The 19,219-nt window shown below is 39.1% G+C and overlaps 1 protein-coding gene across 1 annotated transcript in view; it reads left to right on the top strand.

The window, feature by feature from the left end:
- Positions 1 to 19,219, top strand: part of zmat4a (zinc finger, matrin-type 4a) — a 228,527-nt gene that overhangs the window by 82,238 nt on the left and 127,070 nt on the right. The window contains exon 3 of the mRNA XM_032516090.1: positions 1,119 to 1,208. Within this exon, the coding sequence (XP_032371981.1) occupies positions 1,119 to 1,208 (90 nt within the window). The remainder of the gene's footprint in view (positions 1 to 1,118; positions 1,209 to 19,219) is intronic.

Below are 19,219 nucleotides of genomic sequence, written 5' to 3'. Positions count from 1 at the left end.
TGTGTTTTTCACTCCCATTAACTTATTGCTCATCAGACGTGACATGACAAAAGCATTTAGTTTTCACATGCGGGTAAGACAAGCAAGAAGAGGGAGATTAGCTATCGTTAGCCAACATATTTACACAAAAATCACATTTGAATAATAATTTCAGCATTTGAACAGTATTTTTTTTACTATTCACATTAGGCCTATGTGCAACTTTTAGATTTTGTTCCAACAGCCCTAGTCTAGACCACACTACTTTACAGAGACCCAACATTCCCCCATGAGCAAGGACTTGGTGCAACGGTGGGTAAGAAAAACTTACCTTAAACAGGGAGAAACCTAGAATAGAACCAGTGAACCTGACTCTAGTTGGGCAGCCATTTGCCTTGGTTGGAGAGAGAGAAACAGAGAAACACAGCAATCACAATAATAACAGGAAGAACTATAATAATAATAGAGATATGACCAATATTAATAACCATAATAGTCACATTCAGTTACAGTGAAATTATTAGCATCTTCAGTGTTGTTGGGAACTGATATGGTTTTTAAAGAGTGTCCTCTGCTCCAAATCATGCCATCTTCTTTTACAGTCTGAAGGTGTGCGTTGAAAACACCAACAGCACTGACAGACTGCTGGAATATTAAATCTCAAATAAAGTTTCTCTCTGCCACATTTAAATTTCATGCCTGAAGTTTTGAGGAATGGCTCTGCACTTCGTCGGTCAAGACCATAGCTTGCATTCTGAAAATGTAATTTTTTCTTTTATTTTCTGTCATTGTTATGGCCTATGTTATGGCCTACTGTGTTTTTGGTGCTAGAAGTTTTGTTGGGTTGGATGTATGGATGTTTTGAAGTCAAGCTGGATGTAATTCAGGCTGATTTTACAATAATCCGTTGTAAGTCACAGGGGCAGCGATTCTGAGCGTCCGTTTTATTAAGGTGCGTTTCAATAGTGGTTTAACAAGCCCTCCTTCATTTCCCTTCAGGGGAATCCTTGTTGGCTTGTAAAATGGCGTTGCTATACAATACTCAAGGGAACTGTGGAGACATCATCACCGGGAACCATCAAGCATCTATGACTTTAATGACTTTTTTACTAACTTTTTTGTTCTTCTCTCTCCTTCAGAGTCGGAAACACGCCAACAAAGTCCGGCTGTATTACATGCTACATCCTGTGGATGGAGGGTGCCCTGCCAAGAAGCTCAGAACAGACAATGTGAGTCCTGTGTGAATTATACATCTTCCTGTCCGCAGTTTCACCCCAGTGTCAGTAATCACTGAGAAACATACGAAAATCAAACCACTGACCTCCACACTCATATGGAAACCTTTAATATTAATGGATTTTCCTCCTTTCTCAAAAGCCACCTAATCCCCCCCCCCCCCACAAACACATATTTAGACCAATGAAAGATGCGACAGGGATGTTGCTGCAGTTTGATGCTAAGGGATGCCAACCGTTCACTAAATACAAAGACACATTGAGAGGTGTCCGGCCCTCCCAGCCCTCCCTGTCATGCAAATTGGAAGTACATGACGTGTTTGACAGACGCAACTAAGTGGCCTGTCACTCCCTGCTCAGTAAGTGTTTGGGTGGTGATGTGTGTTGTTAAGCATCACCATGTTGAGATTAAATGGTGCATGTTGAGATTAAAATGCTCATATTATGCTTTTTACCTTTTTTCCTTTCCTTTATTGTGTTTTATATATCTTTTTTGTGCATGTTATAGGTTTACAAAGTGAAAAAACCCAAAGTCCACTCTTTTGTAGTCCTGCCTTTACTTTCCGCAACAACTGTGTGTCACTTTAAGACACTCGTTATAATGCTCGCCTAGCTGCTAGCGTGGCATGCCCTCAAACTTTGCTACGTAATGACAGGTTGTCCTTACCTAGGTACTGCGCATGTGCGACTACAAACAAAAATGACATAGATTTAAGATGCGTTTTCATCCTTCTTGCGTTCAGTGCTGTTGAGGGGCTGCGGACGACGCACATGGTCGCAAACTGTCTGGTCTTTCACACTGGTTGCAGTCAAAGCGGCTCAAAGAACCAACTTCTTCTTTCCTGTAGCCAATCACTCGTCCAGGCCACATTTGCGTCATGTTGGCATCCGCACCGCACCGTTCACGCTGAACGCAAGAAGAATGAAACAGCTTTAAGGTTGGCATGGTGTGATGGAGGAGGTGAGGAGAGGCTGGAGTTGATGGACTCTGGTCTCCACTTTGATTACTGGAAGTTTACCAGCTATGAGTCTGGAAATCTGGACTTATGAAACAGATAAGGACACTTTGTCCACTCTTGCTGTTCTGTCTCTGTTTTCACTGTACATTAACCAATCACCTTATACTCTGCCTCTGTCTTTTTATGTTCTCATCTCCTCATCAGCCCTCTGTGTGCCCCGTCACACATCTCTGCTCATCTGTTTTTCCACCATTCCCTTTTCTCTTGCCTCTTATTTTTTCCCTTCTTTCCTCTATTTGTTCCTTTCTCTCTATGTTCCTGTTTTCCTTTTCTTACCCTTCCTCTACTTCCCCTCCTTTTTATTTCCATTGCTTTCCTCTTCTTTCCTTGACTTATCGCTCATTTATCGTTTCTGTGCAACCCTTTCCTCTACTTTCCTTTCCATTCATATTCTTTCCTTTGCTCTCTTCTACTTCGCTCGTTAAACTTTTCTATCCTTTTCTTTCTTCTTCTTTTCTTTTCTAAACTTACATCTATGTTCCACAGTCCATTAAATTACTATGTTAATCCTTTCCTCTACTTTTCTTTTATTTCCTTTCCACAAATGTTCTGTAATTTCTTTTCCTATCCTTTGGTATCCTTTAATTTCCGTTACTGTCCTTTCCCTCTCTCCCTTTGATTGTTTATACCCCTCCTCATCCATTTTATCCTCTTTGGTTGCATTGTTTTCCCCCTCCCTTTCACCCCCTCTACCCTCATCCTGTCATTTTTTTCTTCCCCTGTCATAACCTTTCTCTTCCTCTTCTGCATTAGCTGCTTTTATTTTCATTTATCATTTTTTCCAAACCTTCCATTTTCATCTTTCTCTTATCTGTATCTTGCTTCCCTTAGTTCTCTTCCTCCTCTCACATTTCACATCCTGTTCCCCTTTTACTTTCTTCTTCTTCACTTTTCCTATCTTTTCTCTTCCTTGCTCTTCTCCCCTCTCCTCATTTTCCTTCTGCACATTTCTACAAAAGGTCTTTCTGTGACTGTTTCTTTGATTTGATTTTTTGCAATCTCTGCGACACAGAAGTCTTGAACTCTATCTCCTGTCAGCGTTCTGCTGATGCGTTTATCCTTCGCACTGAAACCATGTGGGATCACAGTGGTGAGACTCGAATGTAGGAACATGGACGTCTCAGCTAATCATTCTTTCACTCTCCTTATGCTTCCCATTACCGTCCTGTCAGGGACCTTTGTTTATGAATTAAATATACAGTGATGTTGATAGCTTTTGAATGTAGTAAGTCCTGGTACCCAAAGGTGATCATTTGACGTTGTTTACAGGGAAATTTTGTGGGTTCCCAATCAAATGTGTGCTTTTGACCAATTGTGGTGGTAAACTTGTGTTTGATGTTAAATGGTTATGATTAAAGTTATCTTCAGGTATTCTTAAAATTTATCTGAACATTAAAGAAATAAATTCTCAAATCAACTTCTTTTTGCATTAGACAAATCTTGAGGGGAGTAGAGAGAGGTCCAAAATCAGCCAGTACCCCAATATCAAGTGAATAAAATGTGATATTAGTAGGGTGCGATTTGTTAAAAACAAACATGTGGGGACATTTTTGATCATGCAAAACATTTAAGAATTAAATCCATCTTTCAATACCATGAATATACAGTGGGGCTCGAAGGTTTGGGCACTCCAGGTAAAAAGTTGTATTAATGTGCATAAAGAAGCCAAGAAAAGATGTCATCTCCAAAAGGCATCAAATGACAGATTAGACATTTGTATAATATGTCATGAAAAATTAGATTTTATTTCCGTCGTTTACACTTTTAAAAATAACAGAAAACAAAAATGGCGTCTGCAAAAGTTTGGGCACCCTGAAGAGTTATACTTTGTACTGCCCCCTTTGGCAAGTATCACAGCTTGGAAACGCTTCTTGTAGCCAGCCAAGCGTCTTTCAGTTGTTGTTTAAGGTATCTTCGCCCATTCTTCCTTACAAAAGTCTTCCAGTTCTTTGAGATTTCTGGGCTGTCTGTCACGCACTGCTCTTTTAAGGTTTATCCATAGATTTTCAATTATACTGAGGTCAGGATATTGTGAAGGCCAAGGCAAAACCTTCAGTTTACGCCTCTTGATGTAATCCACCAAGGATTTTGAGGTGTGTTTAGGTTCATTATCCATTTGTAGAAGCCAGCCTCTCTTTAACTTCAGCTTTTTCACAGATGGCATCAAGTTAGCATCCAAAATTTGCTGGAATTTTTATTGAATCCATTTTTCCTTCTACTCGTGAAATGTTCCCTGTGCCACTGGCTGCAATACAACCCCAAAGCATGATTGATCCACCCCTATGCTATAAAAAGTTGGACAGAGGTTCTTTTCATTAATTTCTTTGCCCTTTCTTCTTTAAACGTACCTTTGCTCATTCGGGCCAAAAAGTTTTATTGTAATCTCATTAGTCTACAGAACTTGTTTCCACAATGCATCAGGCTTGTCTATATGTTCATTTGCAAACTTCAAACGCTGATTTTTTTGGTAAGGACGTAGAAGAGGTTTTCTTCTGATGACTCTTCCATGAAGACCATATTCGTACAAATATCTCTTTATAGTGGAATGGTGTACCACAACTCCAGTGTCTGCCAGGTCTTTCAGGATGGATCGTGCCGTCAAATGTGGGTTTTGACTTGCTTTTCTCACAATCTTGCAAGCTGTTCTGTCTGATATTGTTCTTGGTCTTCCAGATCTTACTTTAACTTCCACCGTTCCTCATGACTGCCATTTCTTAATTACATTCCGAACAAAGGATATTGGCATCTGAAAACGCTTTGCTATCTTGTTATAGCTTTCTCCTGCTTTTTGAGCGTCAACTATTTTCACTTTCAGTTTTCTAGACAACTGCTTAGAAGAACCCATGGTGCTGATTGTTGGAACAATGTCAGATCAGTCTGGGCATTTAAAATCTTAAGATTGACATTACCTGGTCTTTCCAGACAATGATTGTGAACAATCCATGATGCTGTCAAGACTCAGCTTTCCAAAGGGGGTGGTACAAGGTGTTAACTCTGCAAACTTTTGCAGACACCATTTTTTTGTTTTCTGTTGTTTTGAAAGTGTAAGTGAAGGAAATAAAATCTAACTTTTTGTAACATATTATATAAATGTCTAATCTTTCATTGGATGCCTTTTGGAGATTTTTCCATCTTTTCTTGGCTTCTTTATGTACATTAATACATATTTTCACCTGGGGTGCCCAAACCTTCGAGTCCCACTGTAGTGCTACTCGGCCAGCCATGCTAAAACACTTATTTATGAACTTCAATATTCAATGAAAAATATCCTTATATGAAATTGCAACCTTGTGTTGACATAAAACACAGCACTTTCAAGCTGGGGAGCGGAGTTTACTTCTGGGCAAAAACATAATAATTTCACAGAGGAAAGGCTTGTTTGTTCCTCTGGAGAGTTTTAATCCAACAACACCAACCACAATCTCTTTCCTAAACATAGTCATTTTGGTGCCTAAATTTAACTGTGATCCCAATGGTTGCCTGAAAGGAGCCAAGGACCGGACATCTGGCGGTGCCTGTAGTTGGCTCGCAGTCACCTTTTGGACTGCTGGCAGTCAGACTCAAATGAGTGCTAACCCGAAAATGACGAGCGGGGTGTAACTACAGTCTCAAAATCTTTTAGACTGATCTTTGTTGATCTGAAATGAAGAAAGATTCAACAACTGTCTGGCCTATTTGTCACTTGAAATGTTTTTAGAAACACGTTTTAGTGAACTATTTAAGTAAAATATGAAATCGTATTCTGAACAAGCCACTATAAAAGTCTAGCTTTGAATATCCCAGAGAAACCAGACCCACGTGACACATTCGTCCAATCAGCTGCCGTTGGCATTGCTTCCGTGTGTTCCTAGGCACTTTTTTTGATCAACTCTCGGATGCAGTCAGTCCGACTGTCTTTTCTGCCAACGTTCAGCCATCTGGATAGTGTTTCAGGGGCATTAATTAGCTTTGTAGCATCTCATTTAGATTGGAGAAAAAAACTATCCATGCTGTTTTGAGTGAGATACATTTTCCGAATGTCCTCTGCCTTCAGTCTCCGGATGAGCTGTTCAAAATCTGCACGGCTTTCTACGTCACTAGCCGAGACGTGGTGGCTAACCATAGCACATGCTAGCGCTGCAAAACACTGCTACGACACACACTAGTTCACCATAATGTCCAAAAGAACTACTTCCATGTCCCTGTTCTGCAGGTATTCCATAAGTGGCCCTCGTCTAGAAGAAGTCTCCCAGTTAATCCTGCCTTGGACTGACCAAAGTTGTAAAATAGTTATCTAGCTGATGTGATCTTACCTAGCTACTGCACATGTGCAACTCCCAACAAAGATAGTATAGAAGTGAGATGTCTCACTCTGTAGCTAAAACAAGTGATATGTCTCACTCTGTAGTTAAAACAGAGACCTAAACACACAGGGTGAAAACAGGATCTGCAGCAATGTGCATTACAACAAAAATATGTGTTTTTTTTTTTTAAATGAAACCATGTAAACCTATTCTGGTATAACCTCAAAATACAATTATGAACCTGAAAATGAGCAGAACATGGGCGCTTCAAATATTCCCTTTGATTAGCCATGTAAACAGTTTAGTCGGAATATCGTTTTTTTCAGAATAACGCTAAAAAACGGAATAGTATGTGCATGTAAACGTAGTCAGTGTTATATTTGTGTATTTAGTTACTTAATGGGTAAACATAATGGGACATGAAATTCCACAGTAAATAATCATGATAAAACATATTCATGCAGAATCATTCAGCACTGAGGTGGAAACAATTATATGTATGCTTTTAATTTTTCCTCCGTGGCCTATATTATTACTACTTTGTATTACTGCTCTCAGTAACAAAACTGTTTGTATTTTGTGTAAGGCTGTCAGGTAGAATATATGTCTGCCTTTTACTGGCTGTCTTAACAGGGACTGCAGGGTAATGGGTTTCTCCATGGATTCAGCTGTTTTTCCAGAATCACTGTCCATACTGCAGCATCACTGAGCAGGGGAGTTAACAAGAACAGGCTCCAGTCCTGTGTTTGATGCTAGTTCATGTGAGGTGACCTTCATGGCTTGTATCATGTAAAGGCCTTGGTGTGGGGTAGGGTTGAGCTTAGTGTTTCTGTGCAAGTCTATGATTTAAAGGTGTGGTATCTGCTTTAATCTTTTTAGAGTGAAAACAAGCTTTGAACATAGATCAGGTGGTTGACAAATAGGATGATAAATTAATACAAATAACTTCTTCTACTCGCAACTTATTTTCAACTCTGTTTTGAAGTAAAAGCCTAGCTCCTGGTGTCACGGATTAAAGGAGATCTTCTATACTACACAAAATAATATTGCCCCCATTTTTATGAGCTGAACTCAAAGATCTAAGACTTGTTCCTAAGCCTTTTGTACACAAAAGCCTTTTTTACACAAAAAGCGTATTTTTCTCAAATATTGTTCATAAATCTGTCTAAATCTGCACTAGTGAGATAATTCAATGCATTCAATGCTTCCTACTGTTACTTGAGAAGAAGCTACTAACAAAATTTGTTTGGCGTGGTTTTGTAAATTATCAGAACATCTGGGTGCTGGGTTGTAGTAACACATTGTAACACTGACATATAAAGACCTGTATGTTATCGGCTCTGAGCCTCCTCTTTACCTTATTGAGGACTTCTCTTAAATAATTATATCATATCATTATAGATCATAAAATGCAGAAATCCTGATCTCAAACCTAAAATAAATCATTTTTACTTAATTTCTTTGTGGTGCAGTTCGAAACTTTAGGCAAGCTATCCAAGTTCCTGACCTCAGAATAATTTCCTCCCTTTATATCAGGTTGATACATTCCTTTCAAGACCAATACCAGTTCAATATACACAAAATGCATTATCAATCATGACATAAAGTATGATGAATTACAATTAGTTGTGTCATAGTTGATTCCCATGAATATAACCTGACTAAGAGAAGGGGACTTGGTTGAGCATTTCAGCTAAGCTTCCAGACCTGCTGCTGAGGATGTGGACTCGTAACAGCTTTGTGTGGACATGTTTCCCTAACTATTCTTGACAGATAAATTAAAGTGTAAAGGAAAACACAACTAATAGGATTAAGTCAATGACCATATTGTATGTGAGCCTATTCAATAAATCAGCCTGTATTAAATTTGCCTCAGGATGTATTTTGTCTCAGATGATGTGTTGGTCATATCTGCAGCTTACATATCACAGGATAAAGTTTGCCATAGCAAGAACTAACAAAGCCAGAGCTATTTTAAAGGTCCCATGTTGTAAAAAAGTGAGATTTCCATGTTTTCTATTATTATTATAAAGCAGGTCTAGGTGCTATATCATTGTTGTGTCATAACTATACTATGGATAGAAAGTTTATGCTACTGTGCCGTTATAGTCATTCCCCGATTGAAATGACAGTACAGAGACTCAAAGAGTGTAGATGCGGAAGACCTAGAAACACTACTGACCAATCAGAGGGGACTGGGGAGGGGTGTTTAGAGAGACGTTTCAGACCGAGGGTGAATACAGGTATACTCAGACAGACAGTATTAGGAAAAATAATGTGGTTTTTTAACATTAAAACATGTAGACATGTTCTAGTAGGAAGCCAACATCATGTATGTACCGGAAAATGAGCATGATACGGGACCTTTAATAATACCATGAATTGAGGAACTGATTTGTTAATCCAGAGAGCCACACCCATTAAATCTACAATACAGTGAAACTACGGTAACTACATATAAAAACATTGTGCCTATGTTTAATTCAATGCCAATGCTGAAACTTCAGGATTTTTTTAGGCCGTTTTACTCAGTTATATCCTAAAAAAATAACAATCAATTCTACTTCTGTGACTGCAGTGGTAAACAGGAAACATGTCTGTATGAAGCGTCCACCAAACTCGTCTTCAGCCACATTACTTTCCATGTGACACCCATTGTTGACAGTGAATGTATTGCTTATAACGAGATGTCACCCACCAGGACAGCATCCTTCAAATCTGCCCATAGAGACATGCTCCCATTTGCGTATCACAAATCAATTGCAGACTTCAGCTCGCTAATGGCACATGGACCTCTGTAGTATGGGGACAGAAAAATCTATTGGTTGTGCAGCTTGATACAGAGTCAAGTGTGAGAGCCAAGTGAGGGGTTTGTAGCTGATAGAGCAACTCCTCTGAGCCTCACTGCTATTCAAATTAAATCAACCTCGGGGCTAATATGTGTTCCAGGGGAGACAGATAGCTCCTGTTTCATTGTGAGAGGGCAATGAGGGGGTGTAAGGGAGTTGTTAGGTTGGGGGTTTACTATTCTTTGCTGTTTTCTGCTGCAGTTGGTAAGTTTCTGCAGCTGCTTGATAAATTGTGTGTCATTTATTATATAGTTGGATAATGTATGAGTTCATTTTTATACCCAACATTTTACATTGCATACATTAACATTTGAAAACACAAAGCCGCTGATGGCGGGCCTCAAGGATATCTACCGGTCAGTTGGTTGGCGGCTATCAATTTGCTTTGGGATGTATAAAGTTGCCAAATGGGAAAAGTTTCAAGCATTCATGGTTTCAGAAGTAATGGTCCCAGTAATTTTCTGCATTGCTAATGACAAAGACTTGTAGTCTTTTGTAGGATTTTCAACCTCACTTAAAAACTAGCTTGAATATTATTATCCATTCATTTATTTAATACCCTACATTTGCGTTAAATTGTGTAACTGAATATTAAATAATAATCCCATAAAATATCAATTTATACTTGAAAATATTTCAGACCCCGAGCATAGACCAAAATTCCAAGCTCAATAAACACCTTAAAGTCAATTTTACTGGATTTGTCCTTATTTCACAAGAATGTGTACATTAAAGGGGAAAGACACCAAGACCCTAGACCCTGAGAATCTTCTTAGGAATCATAATCTGGTTTATTGCTAATATAAGTAGGTTTTCACATACAGGGAATTGTCCATAGTGTTTCCACAAGATCACATGAAAATTCATCTTGTCAGGCTAATGCGTTTGTGTTGGACCAATCAGTGTCCTTTGAGGAGCTACTGGCAACTACAGGCATAGTTTACGTGTGTGTCCTGACAAGGAGAGGTGACTGTTCCTTCAAAACCACAATGGCAGCTCCTAAAGAGGTAAGTATAGATGCCAAATAGCATCAGTTGTATCAGAACTGGAGAGTATTCATTGAAAGAAGAGCAAATAATGGCACAGGGCTTTTCTTGATGGAAAATATGTTTTGGCATACCTCGAGACTGGCTTTGGCAAGAGTTTGATAGACATTTAGTTTATCCAATCACCTGTATTTGTTTAGGTGCTAGCCCTTTTCCAGACAGTTTCCAATGAGAGGTTCTCAGATTATTTTGCGTAACAAACCCTCTGGCAGGTCATAGTTATCATCATCTGCACCAGCACAACTAACTTAGGGCGGCTGTGGCTCAGTGGTAGAGCGGTTGCCTGCCAATCGGAAGGTTGGTGGTTAGATCCCCGCCCCTGCAGTCATTGTTGAAGTGTCCTTGGGCAAGACACTGAACCCCGAGTTGCCCCCGGTGCTGCGCATCGGAGTGTGAAAGTGTATGAATGTTTATCTGATGAGCAGGTGGCACCTTGTACGGCAGCCCCGGCCACAGTGTATGAATGTGTGTGAATGGTGAATGTTTCCTGTAGATGTAAAAGCGCTTTGAGCAGTTGTTAAGACTGGAAAAGCGCTATATAAAATACAGCACATTTACATTTACAATATGATTGTAGTTTGATTATAAAAGGGATGACTAAATGTGCTTTCAATTGGACTTTAGAAAAACCTCTAAACCACCCTACTGTACATTGAATGTGGTTTAGCTTTTGAAGGATGACACGATGTGTGATCAAACCAGGGCCAGTTTTACACATTGTTTCATCTTTGTTTTTTCAAGTGTCACAATACATTTATGTTATGTCTGCAGTCTGACCTTAGGCTCTTGGTAAAAGGGCACATTGCCTTGATGGGGGAGGGGTCCACTTAAACAACACAGATGTGATGCGACCAGGCTGTGCTTATAAGGTGGCAATGTCTAAAAATACACTCAGCATCGCCTCCAGAGACTGGGCGAGTGTGTCCATCCTGGCATGGCCCGCCGTCTGGAGCTGGTTGAGCTGATGACATCTGACAACTGTACATGCTGCTGGTCATGCTAGTTACTATTATAACCTGTTCTTATGCGGAGAGGGAGTGTCAGTCAAATAGTATGTTCTTGGGGTTTTGTAGATTTTTGCCTAAAATGGTTAAATAGCATGTTTTATGATTATGGACTCTGGTTTAGGCTGATTTTCGGACCAGTCTGGTGAGTTTGAGATGATTGTTCACTATTCAGATACAGAAGCTGCTGAACACAATTACATTCACGTAATACTTTCTTTTAAAAAGAATGAAACCTGGGAGACAAACAATGACTTAACATAAACCTGTATGGAGGCTGCAGTTTTGCCTGTTTGCCTGTTCAGCCTGTGGTTTTTACTCTGCTAAGGGGTTTCTAGTTTGTTATTGCAGTTCATTCAGTCTTCTGGTCGAATGCATAGACAGCAGTTGAATTCAATCCAAGCATTCTTATGCAAATGATCGGATATCAGATTTGGATCGCTGTATAAGAATTGCACATGTCAGCTTTATGTCGTCAGTGTTCAAAACAGTTTGAACAGTTGCTTAGGATAAAAAAGGCTTTTTGTTGGTAACAGTGCTTGTGTGAATTTATATATTATACATGTAGTGAAATGATGAGCGTGTTAATTGATTAATAAGTGGATAGAAAAATCATCTGACAAGTGTTATACTGTAAGTCATTCCATGTAATATCAACGTAAATTAAAAACCTTTTGATTTTTTAGAAATTGTCAAGACATTACATTGTGTTTTGGGAATGATTCTTGAGGAATCGTGCAATGCACACCAAAATAAAGACTACATAATAAAATGTTTAACACCACAGTCTTCAACTGTGTTGTGTCTGTGCCCTGAAAACATGCAATCGATTAAGATACAGACTTAAAAAAAGTAGCTTTTTATTGCATATGTGGTGCAGGGGTGTAGAGGATTAATTGAAAGTGGTTTAGAGTGAGCACTCACGTGTCACTAAAGCACAGTCCACAGCTGGCACGTTTTTAAACAGTCTTTTGTTCTGAGTTAGCCATCCATTCCTTTGGCCCTCGCCCTGCGGGTCATGGTCCAGCCAGAAATGAAACAAGATAAAAACACAAAAATACAAAAAACATTATATACACTATATACACCTTACAATTATACAGATATGTCCATAATGGATAATTGCACTTGCATAGGTTAATAATATCCTGTACAACCAATGTGTTATGACTGAGTTGTTTAGTTGAGCAAAATATAGTTAGACCTACCCCTTATAGACCTACCCTCTTCATTTTGCTCTCACCAGATTGATGCATTTAACTTTAAACTATACAATGTCCAGGCGGATTCTCTCCTCAAATTTTCTTTCAGTAGAACAAGCCCCTGGACCCCCCTTTCATACAGAGGTAGTTTCATACTGCAGTACATAGCAGAAAAATATATATAAATAAATATTGCAATGCCAGTGTTTTTGCAGCCCTCCATGAAATATATACACATGTAACTTTTGTCCTTTAATGTTTAATAAAAACATTTCCATTTAATGAACAGGATTTGTTAATTGTTAACTCACTTTGCAACAGCTTTGGTTTGAAAGTTGTGATTAATGTACATTCCGGTTCACAGAGTAATGCAAAATTATGTGCTTTGTATCACTGTAAGAAACCACTGTAGTCAAACCTTATAGGCAACTGTTGGAGATCACCAAGAATGGTCACAGCTGAAACTCAGATATGCTTCTAATATCACCACCTTACAGTATGATATCCTCTTGGGTGCTCACAATTGCCTTGGGGTGTCTTTAGCATAGGTGTCGAGGTCTTGAACATCCATTGAATCAATGCCTATGCTTTTATTCAAATTCAAAGTAAGAAATAAACTTGAAATGCAATTGACAGTTGAATGTAAACCAGGAGAGATTGATTGTTGACGATATCCCCCTTGCACGGATACAACATGAGGCAACACTTTTAACACTTTATTCAATCATTCTGACACAGCTGCATAAGTAGGGGCTAATGATGGCTACACAACATGGTATTGATTTGGTTTAGAATGGCTCAGAGCAGGATAGATTTTTTATAAAAGCCTGTTCATGCATATTACATACAATACAATGTTTGCTAACTGGATACATGGGCTTTTGACAAATAAGCTCTTTGATTAATGTACTGCATTAGGAACACACATTTTGTACCATGTGTTTGTGTTAGTTCAATTGTAGCATGGGCCATAATAAGCTAAGAAGTTCAGTTTTGAGAGAAATGTTGACAGAACTGCTACCATGGAGCTGGACTGTTCCCAACAGTAGAAGACTATTTTTGCAAACACGCTACATATTGTTATATAGCAGGTTCTGTATTGTGCCGTGTTTGCCATCTTGTTGTGTTAGCATGCTAAAATTAGCAAATTATCAGTAAACACAAAGTACAGCTGATGATGAACGTTTAGTTTTATTCAGTTTATTCTTTTTTTCTGGAATTTGATCATAAACTAAATTATTAGTTGCTATACTGAAAGTTAAGATAACCATAATTTTTCAAATGTATCCTCTTGGGAGCATGGATGAGAGTCTGTGCAAATGTCATGACATTCTATCCAGTAGCTTTTGATACATTTCACTTATAACACTACTGTTAACCTCATGTTGACGCTTAAGGAGAAGTCAGGATGAAAAAATTCAGTAGGATACATTGTCTAGGAACCATGATTTTGCAGAGAGGGCGAGCTGGCCATCTGGCTTTCGGACAAGCAGAGGACTAGAAATATTTGTTTTCTTGAAAAACTTATTATAACAGATGCACGTGTACAGCTGTCTATATGTTTATATGTCTAAATGTTTGACTGCGTTTTTTAAATGAATTGCACTCTCAAATTGTAGGAAGTTGCTTTAAAGTTGTTGTAAAGTTGTGTTGTTTGGAAATTTGGAGTGCTGTCAGTAGAGAGAAAAACTAAAACAATCGGTTCAGCCTACATCTTGTTATTCTCCTGCTAGAGTTAGCACCCAACAAGCTTAAACAGGGCAGGTTTTAAACTTGTTTTTAGCCTCTAAACATGTTCAAAATGCAATTCAAGTGCCTACCCATGTGCAGTTATTCCTTCCAAGTGAACACAGCGAATTTGACTGCTGTAGATGTGACAGAAAGGCATAAAAGTTGTGTTAATTAAGCCAGTGCACATACTTCTGTTTATTTCCTGATTTCTGGTGAAGTCCACTCTAGTCAAAACACGCCTTTCTGTCACATCTACATCAGTCAAATTCGCTGTGTTCACTCGGAAGGAATAACTGCACATGGGTAGGCACTTATAATGATATTTTGAACATATTTAGAGGCTAAAAACAAGTTTAAAACTTGCCCTGTTTAAGCCTGTTGGGTGTTAACTCTAGCACGAGGAAGACACGGTGTAGTACAGCACCAGTTGTTTTCATTTTTCTCTCTACTGGCAGCACTCCAAATTTACAAACAACAGAGCTACATGTTGAAATTGACTGAAATTCTCCTTTAAGTGAATATTTTCAGTATGACCTAAACCCTTTTTAATCTTAAACTTACAGTAAACCTTTCCAGCAGGACAATTGAAGCTGCTCTGCTCTGAGGAAGTCCATGATTTCTACACTAGTCTCTCATCAGTGAGAACATTTCCTAAATACAAATTGTCTTTGTTGTGCTAATCAATACACAATTTAGTACTTTGTAAAGCAGAAATAAAATCCATTATAAATGGTTATAAGGACAGACATTTGCAGTTGGTTGGCTGAGTCGGTGTTTGCCTGTCTAGTTTATTCAACTGCCAGTTTCCATTAAATCAGGCCTGCAGCGTGGCTACCCGATCCAAGAGATGGAGCAGTCACACTGAAGATGGCACAGGTGTCCGGCGCTGCCTTGACTGAACAAGAAGTGACTGCAGTCTTATGCTTCATTGCCTCAACCTCTCCTGGAGCAATATCAAACAGATTGCACACTTGGCGCACAGACACTTACAGCAAGTATACACATTTCTTATAGCATGGAAGCACACTAAAGCTGTAGTAGGGTCAGAGATAACCATGGATGGAAAAAAGACCTCTGTAGGTTTAAGTTAACTGTGGGGTCACATACAGAAAATTACAACTCTGTTCTATTATAGGAGTGGCTGCTTTAATATTAAGATGACCTTTAACATAAAGTAACATTTGCTGGGAGTTTCATTTTAAAATATGGTGTCGTCACTTTATAAACTCTCAATAAAATAGTAACTGCTTTTACCCTTTAAATGCAGTAAAGCTCACATTTAAAAAAATAAATTGTACAAATCCTTGCAATATTTGAGTACTGATACTGCAGAGTCAAGAGCATGAATTGGTACATGTATGGCAGAGATGGGCCGACTGACCCAGTCAGAGTTAACTCAAATTGGGACTTTCAGTCAAAAATAAGCACATCACCTTTAAATGGGATCTCCGTTTGCAGGGTTCAGGCGGTACCAATTCTGACCAAAGAAAAAACCTGAAGTATAATCACAGACAGCCATAAAAACATATTTAGACTGCAGTTTTAGAGAGTTAAAACAATACAAGCTCTTAAATTTGTTGTATTTTTGCTTAAATGCCTTGATGCAGCATTTTAGCCACGTTTACCTTAAAACCCTTAATTTAATTACCCTTAATACCCTACATCGCATCTGTATCGTGAGATATAAATAAGCAGTTAAATATAAATTTGAGGCTTAGTACATGCATACAGACTCTACAGTACACAAAGCTGAATAAACATAAAGGCACCTCATAGTGTTATCAAAATTAGTATCAAATCAAGTATCAAAGTATCAAGGATAAAAATTCCCCACTGAACTGAAGTTTTGCATTTTGCAGCTTCTTTTAGTGTGGATCCTGGACTCCACACTACCATTTCTTCAAAAACCGGTTAGCAATTTAAATGTCCTCTGAGCTTCTTTGGAAAGGGGATACATCTGCATTGCTTCTCTGAGAGGGAGGTGGGCCATTATTCCCAGTGAAGGGCTGTGATTTGGCAAAAACCTCACCTTGCGGAAAGAAAAACCCAGCAGAGATACAGTACTGATTGATGGTAATGAATTATTTGAAAAACAACCTTTCTAAAAAGGAGTAAAAAAAACTGGCTATAGAAAGGAAACCATGTCCAGCTACAAGAAGGTGTGAGAGATGTGACAATGTTCCTCCTCTTTGATTAGACTGCAGCCTCGTGCAATCTCCACATCACATGGGACTGTATTTCTCATTTTTCTGTGTAAAGTTTAAATCTTCAGAGTAATGTTAATATTCCACATTCACTGGATTTCACAGTGTACCTTTTTCAAGAGAATAGAAGGAGATGATCAGCTAAAGAAGCTGGTTTTGAAATAAGGGTTTTGCAAGTCCAAATCTCAAATCAGCTGAAAAATGGACCAGAAGAAGCAGTTTAACAGCAAATGCTTATAAAAGTTGCATTACAAATCATTAGTGGCCAGGTTAGCTCACTGGGTTGGACTCCTTGCTGTATGTCATTCCCCTTCTCTCTCCCCTTTCATGTCTTCATCTGTAATTTGCAATTAAAGGCCTGAAATACCCCCCAAAAATAATATATATTTATAATATGCTCATTAGCCACACTAGACAAGTTGCTCAATTTTGCATTCTACTTCCAATTATAGTTCTCTATTCTTTATGGACACAATAAATCCCACTATTCATCATACCAATTTCTATAATCATTATGAATCATATTTCTGTTTTTCTGAATCTGTGTCTCTGTGTCTAAACCTAGCCTGTTCTCATGAACCACATAAAAGCTAAGAAAAGAAAAGCACTGTAATTTGTATGATTCCCATGTTTTTTTGTTGTTGCTGTGTGCACCACATAGAGTGCTGCTGTACAAGAACGTGGCTGGATAGGTGGGTGTTAAAACGAAAGAACTTCGAAGCCAGGGAGAAAACCAAAGACTCACCCAGGAAATGTGTGTTCCTTGGGAGTGTTTGAATCCAAACCACAATCTTTTTCCTAAACATAACTAGTGGTTTTGGTGCCTAAACTTAACTTTCAAAGCCACACAATTCTCAGTTTTTCTTGCCTAAACTTAACCTTAATCTCCGCTGAAAGGGACGCACAGTCACCTATTCTCGGGTAACTGAACAACCAATTACCGCTGACCTGAAGGAGCACCAAGACCGGCAGCTAACGGTGCTCTGTAGCTGCTAACCCATCCACTACCACCGCTAATACGACGAGTTGTGAGGTCTGTAACCGGTGTCATGAAGCTCTGTAGTGGCTTAAACAGCTAGCAACTGCCGCTCTGTAGCACAGAGCTTTGTAGCCAATCACGTGTCCAGCCAGTCTCCTAGTTTTCATATGATATCATATGTTTAAGTGTGCGTATCTTTTCATACATTATCATACAATCCCATTCATGAGAATGTGTTGCCCAATGGGCAGAGGCTAATGGCCTCCGACAAAGAGCAAGGGTCTGTCCGAGGTTTCTGCCTGTAAAAAGGAAGTTTTTCCTCGCTACTGTCGCACCAGATGCTTGCCCCAGGGAAACTGTTGGGTCTTTGTAAATGATAGTGAGTTGATAGTAATAGTGAGAGAGTGTGGTTTAGACCTGCTCTATCTGTAAAGTGTCCTGAGATAAATACAATTGAATTACAAGAAGTAATCCTTTGGTCTGTAATGTTTTCCACCAAAGGATTCCAACAGAACCTGTGTTGCTCAATACAAAGGTTTGGGCTTGAATGTATGGGGTTTCAATTTATGTGATTTAGAGAATAGTGCGTTGTTCTCTTGCAGCCCTAGTGTGGGATTTAGTCTGATAAAATATGAGGTTAACAACATGCAGTGTGTTGCTTTAAATACTTATCCAAGTCATTTTCAAACTGTGAATTCATTTAGGAAACTGCCTGGACCTCCTCATCAAGGTGAGGTGTGACTTCAACAATGGGAAACTAATTTAGGTGAATATGTCAGCTTCATATGGTTCATTAAAAGTGCTGAGCATGTAGCCACCCCAGCTGCACATTTTGCTGAGTTGGTTTAACTGATAAGAATATCCTCCGAGTCCCTCAGCTGGGTCATCCACAGTGAACCTGCTGTTCACAATTATGTTACGTAGTGAAAGACTTAGATAGGGATGAGCAAGGAATTGTTTAACCTTGAAAAATGAAAACAACAGTGTCGATTAGTGGGCCACATGCAAGAACATTTTTTTTATTCTCTCCTGAATCCCTCTTTTTCTGTGTGAGGTGTCAGATTCAGCAAACCTCTGAACTGCACACATTTGTGGTAAACAATTGCTTGTGTTAACTAACAGCAAAACTTTACTGCAAAATCTATTTGTTTATTTTGTTTCAACAATTTAACAAACTTTGACACCCTTAACCAGCCGCACTGAACAAACCTTCTTCACAGCACTGGGGGGCCTACACACTCTCACAGGTAGTCTATATCCACAACCTTAGTCTGGGATTGCCATGGTTCCACCGGAAATTAAGCCGTATATCCTTCTTTTCGGACAAATTTCTGTTACCTCTTGCTTTCTTTGTGTTGTTCAAACTCCGGTGGATTTCTGAGGACTATGGTTAACTGCTCCTCAGATCTCTGCTGGGTAAATCCAGACAGCTAGCTAGACTATCTAGTCCAATCTGAGTTTTCTGTTGCACGACTAAAACATCTTTTGAACATACACACGTTCCACCAAAACAAGTTCCTTCCCAAAGCTATTTTTCAGCAACTCCAGGGCTCCGGGGCTACGGGGCATGACTACTGTGATTGGTACAAAGAAATACCAATAAACCAGAGCACGTTTAACTCCCATCACGTAATGCTGTGTGAACTAGCCAGACCCTCCTTGGCGGCTCTATGGAGGAAGGTCTGGCA

Source organism: Etheostoma spectabile, chromosome 5 (assembly GCF_008692095.1).
Source record: "Etheostoma spectabile isolate EspeVRDwgs_2016 chromosome 5, UIUC_Espe_1.0, whole genome shotgun sequence".
Taxonomy (NCBI): domain Eukaryota; kingdom Metazoa; phylum Chordata; class Actinopteri; order Perciformes; family Percidae; genus Etheostoma; species Etheostoma spectabile.
The sequence above is the reverse complement of the archived record's forward strand: the minus strand, read 5'-3'. Positions and strand labels throughout refer to the sequence as shown.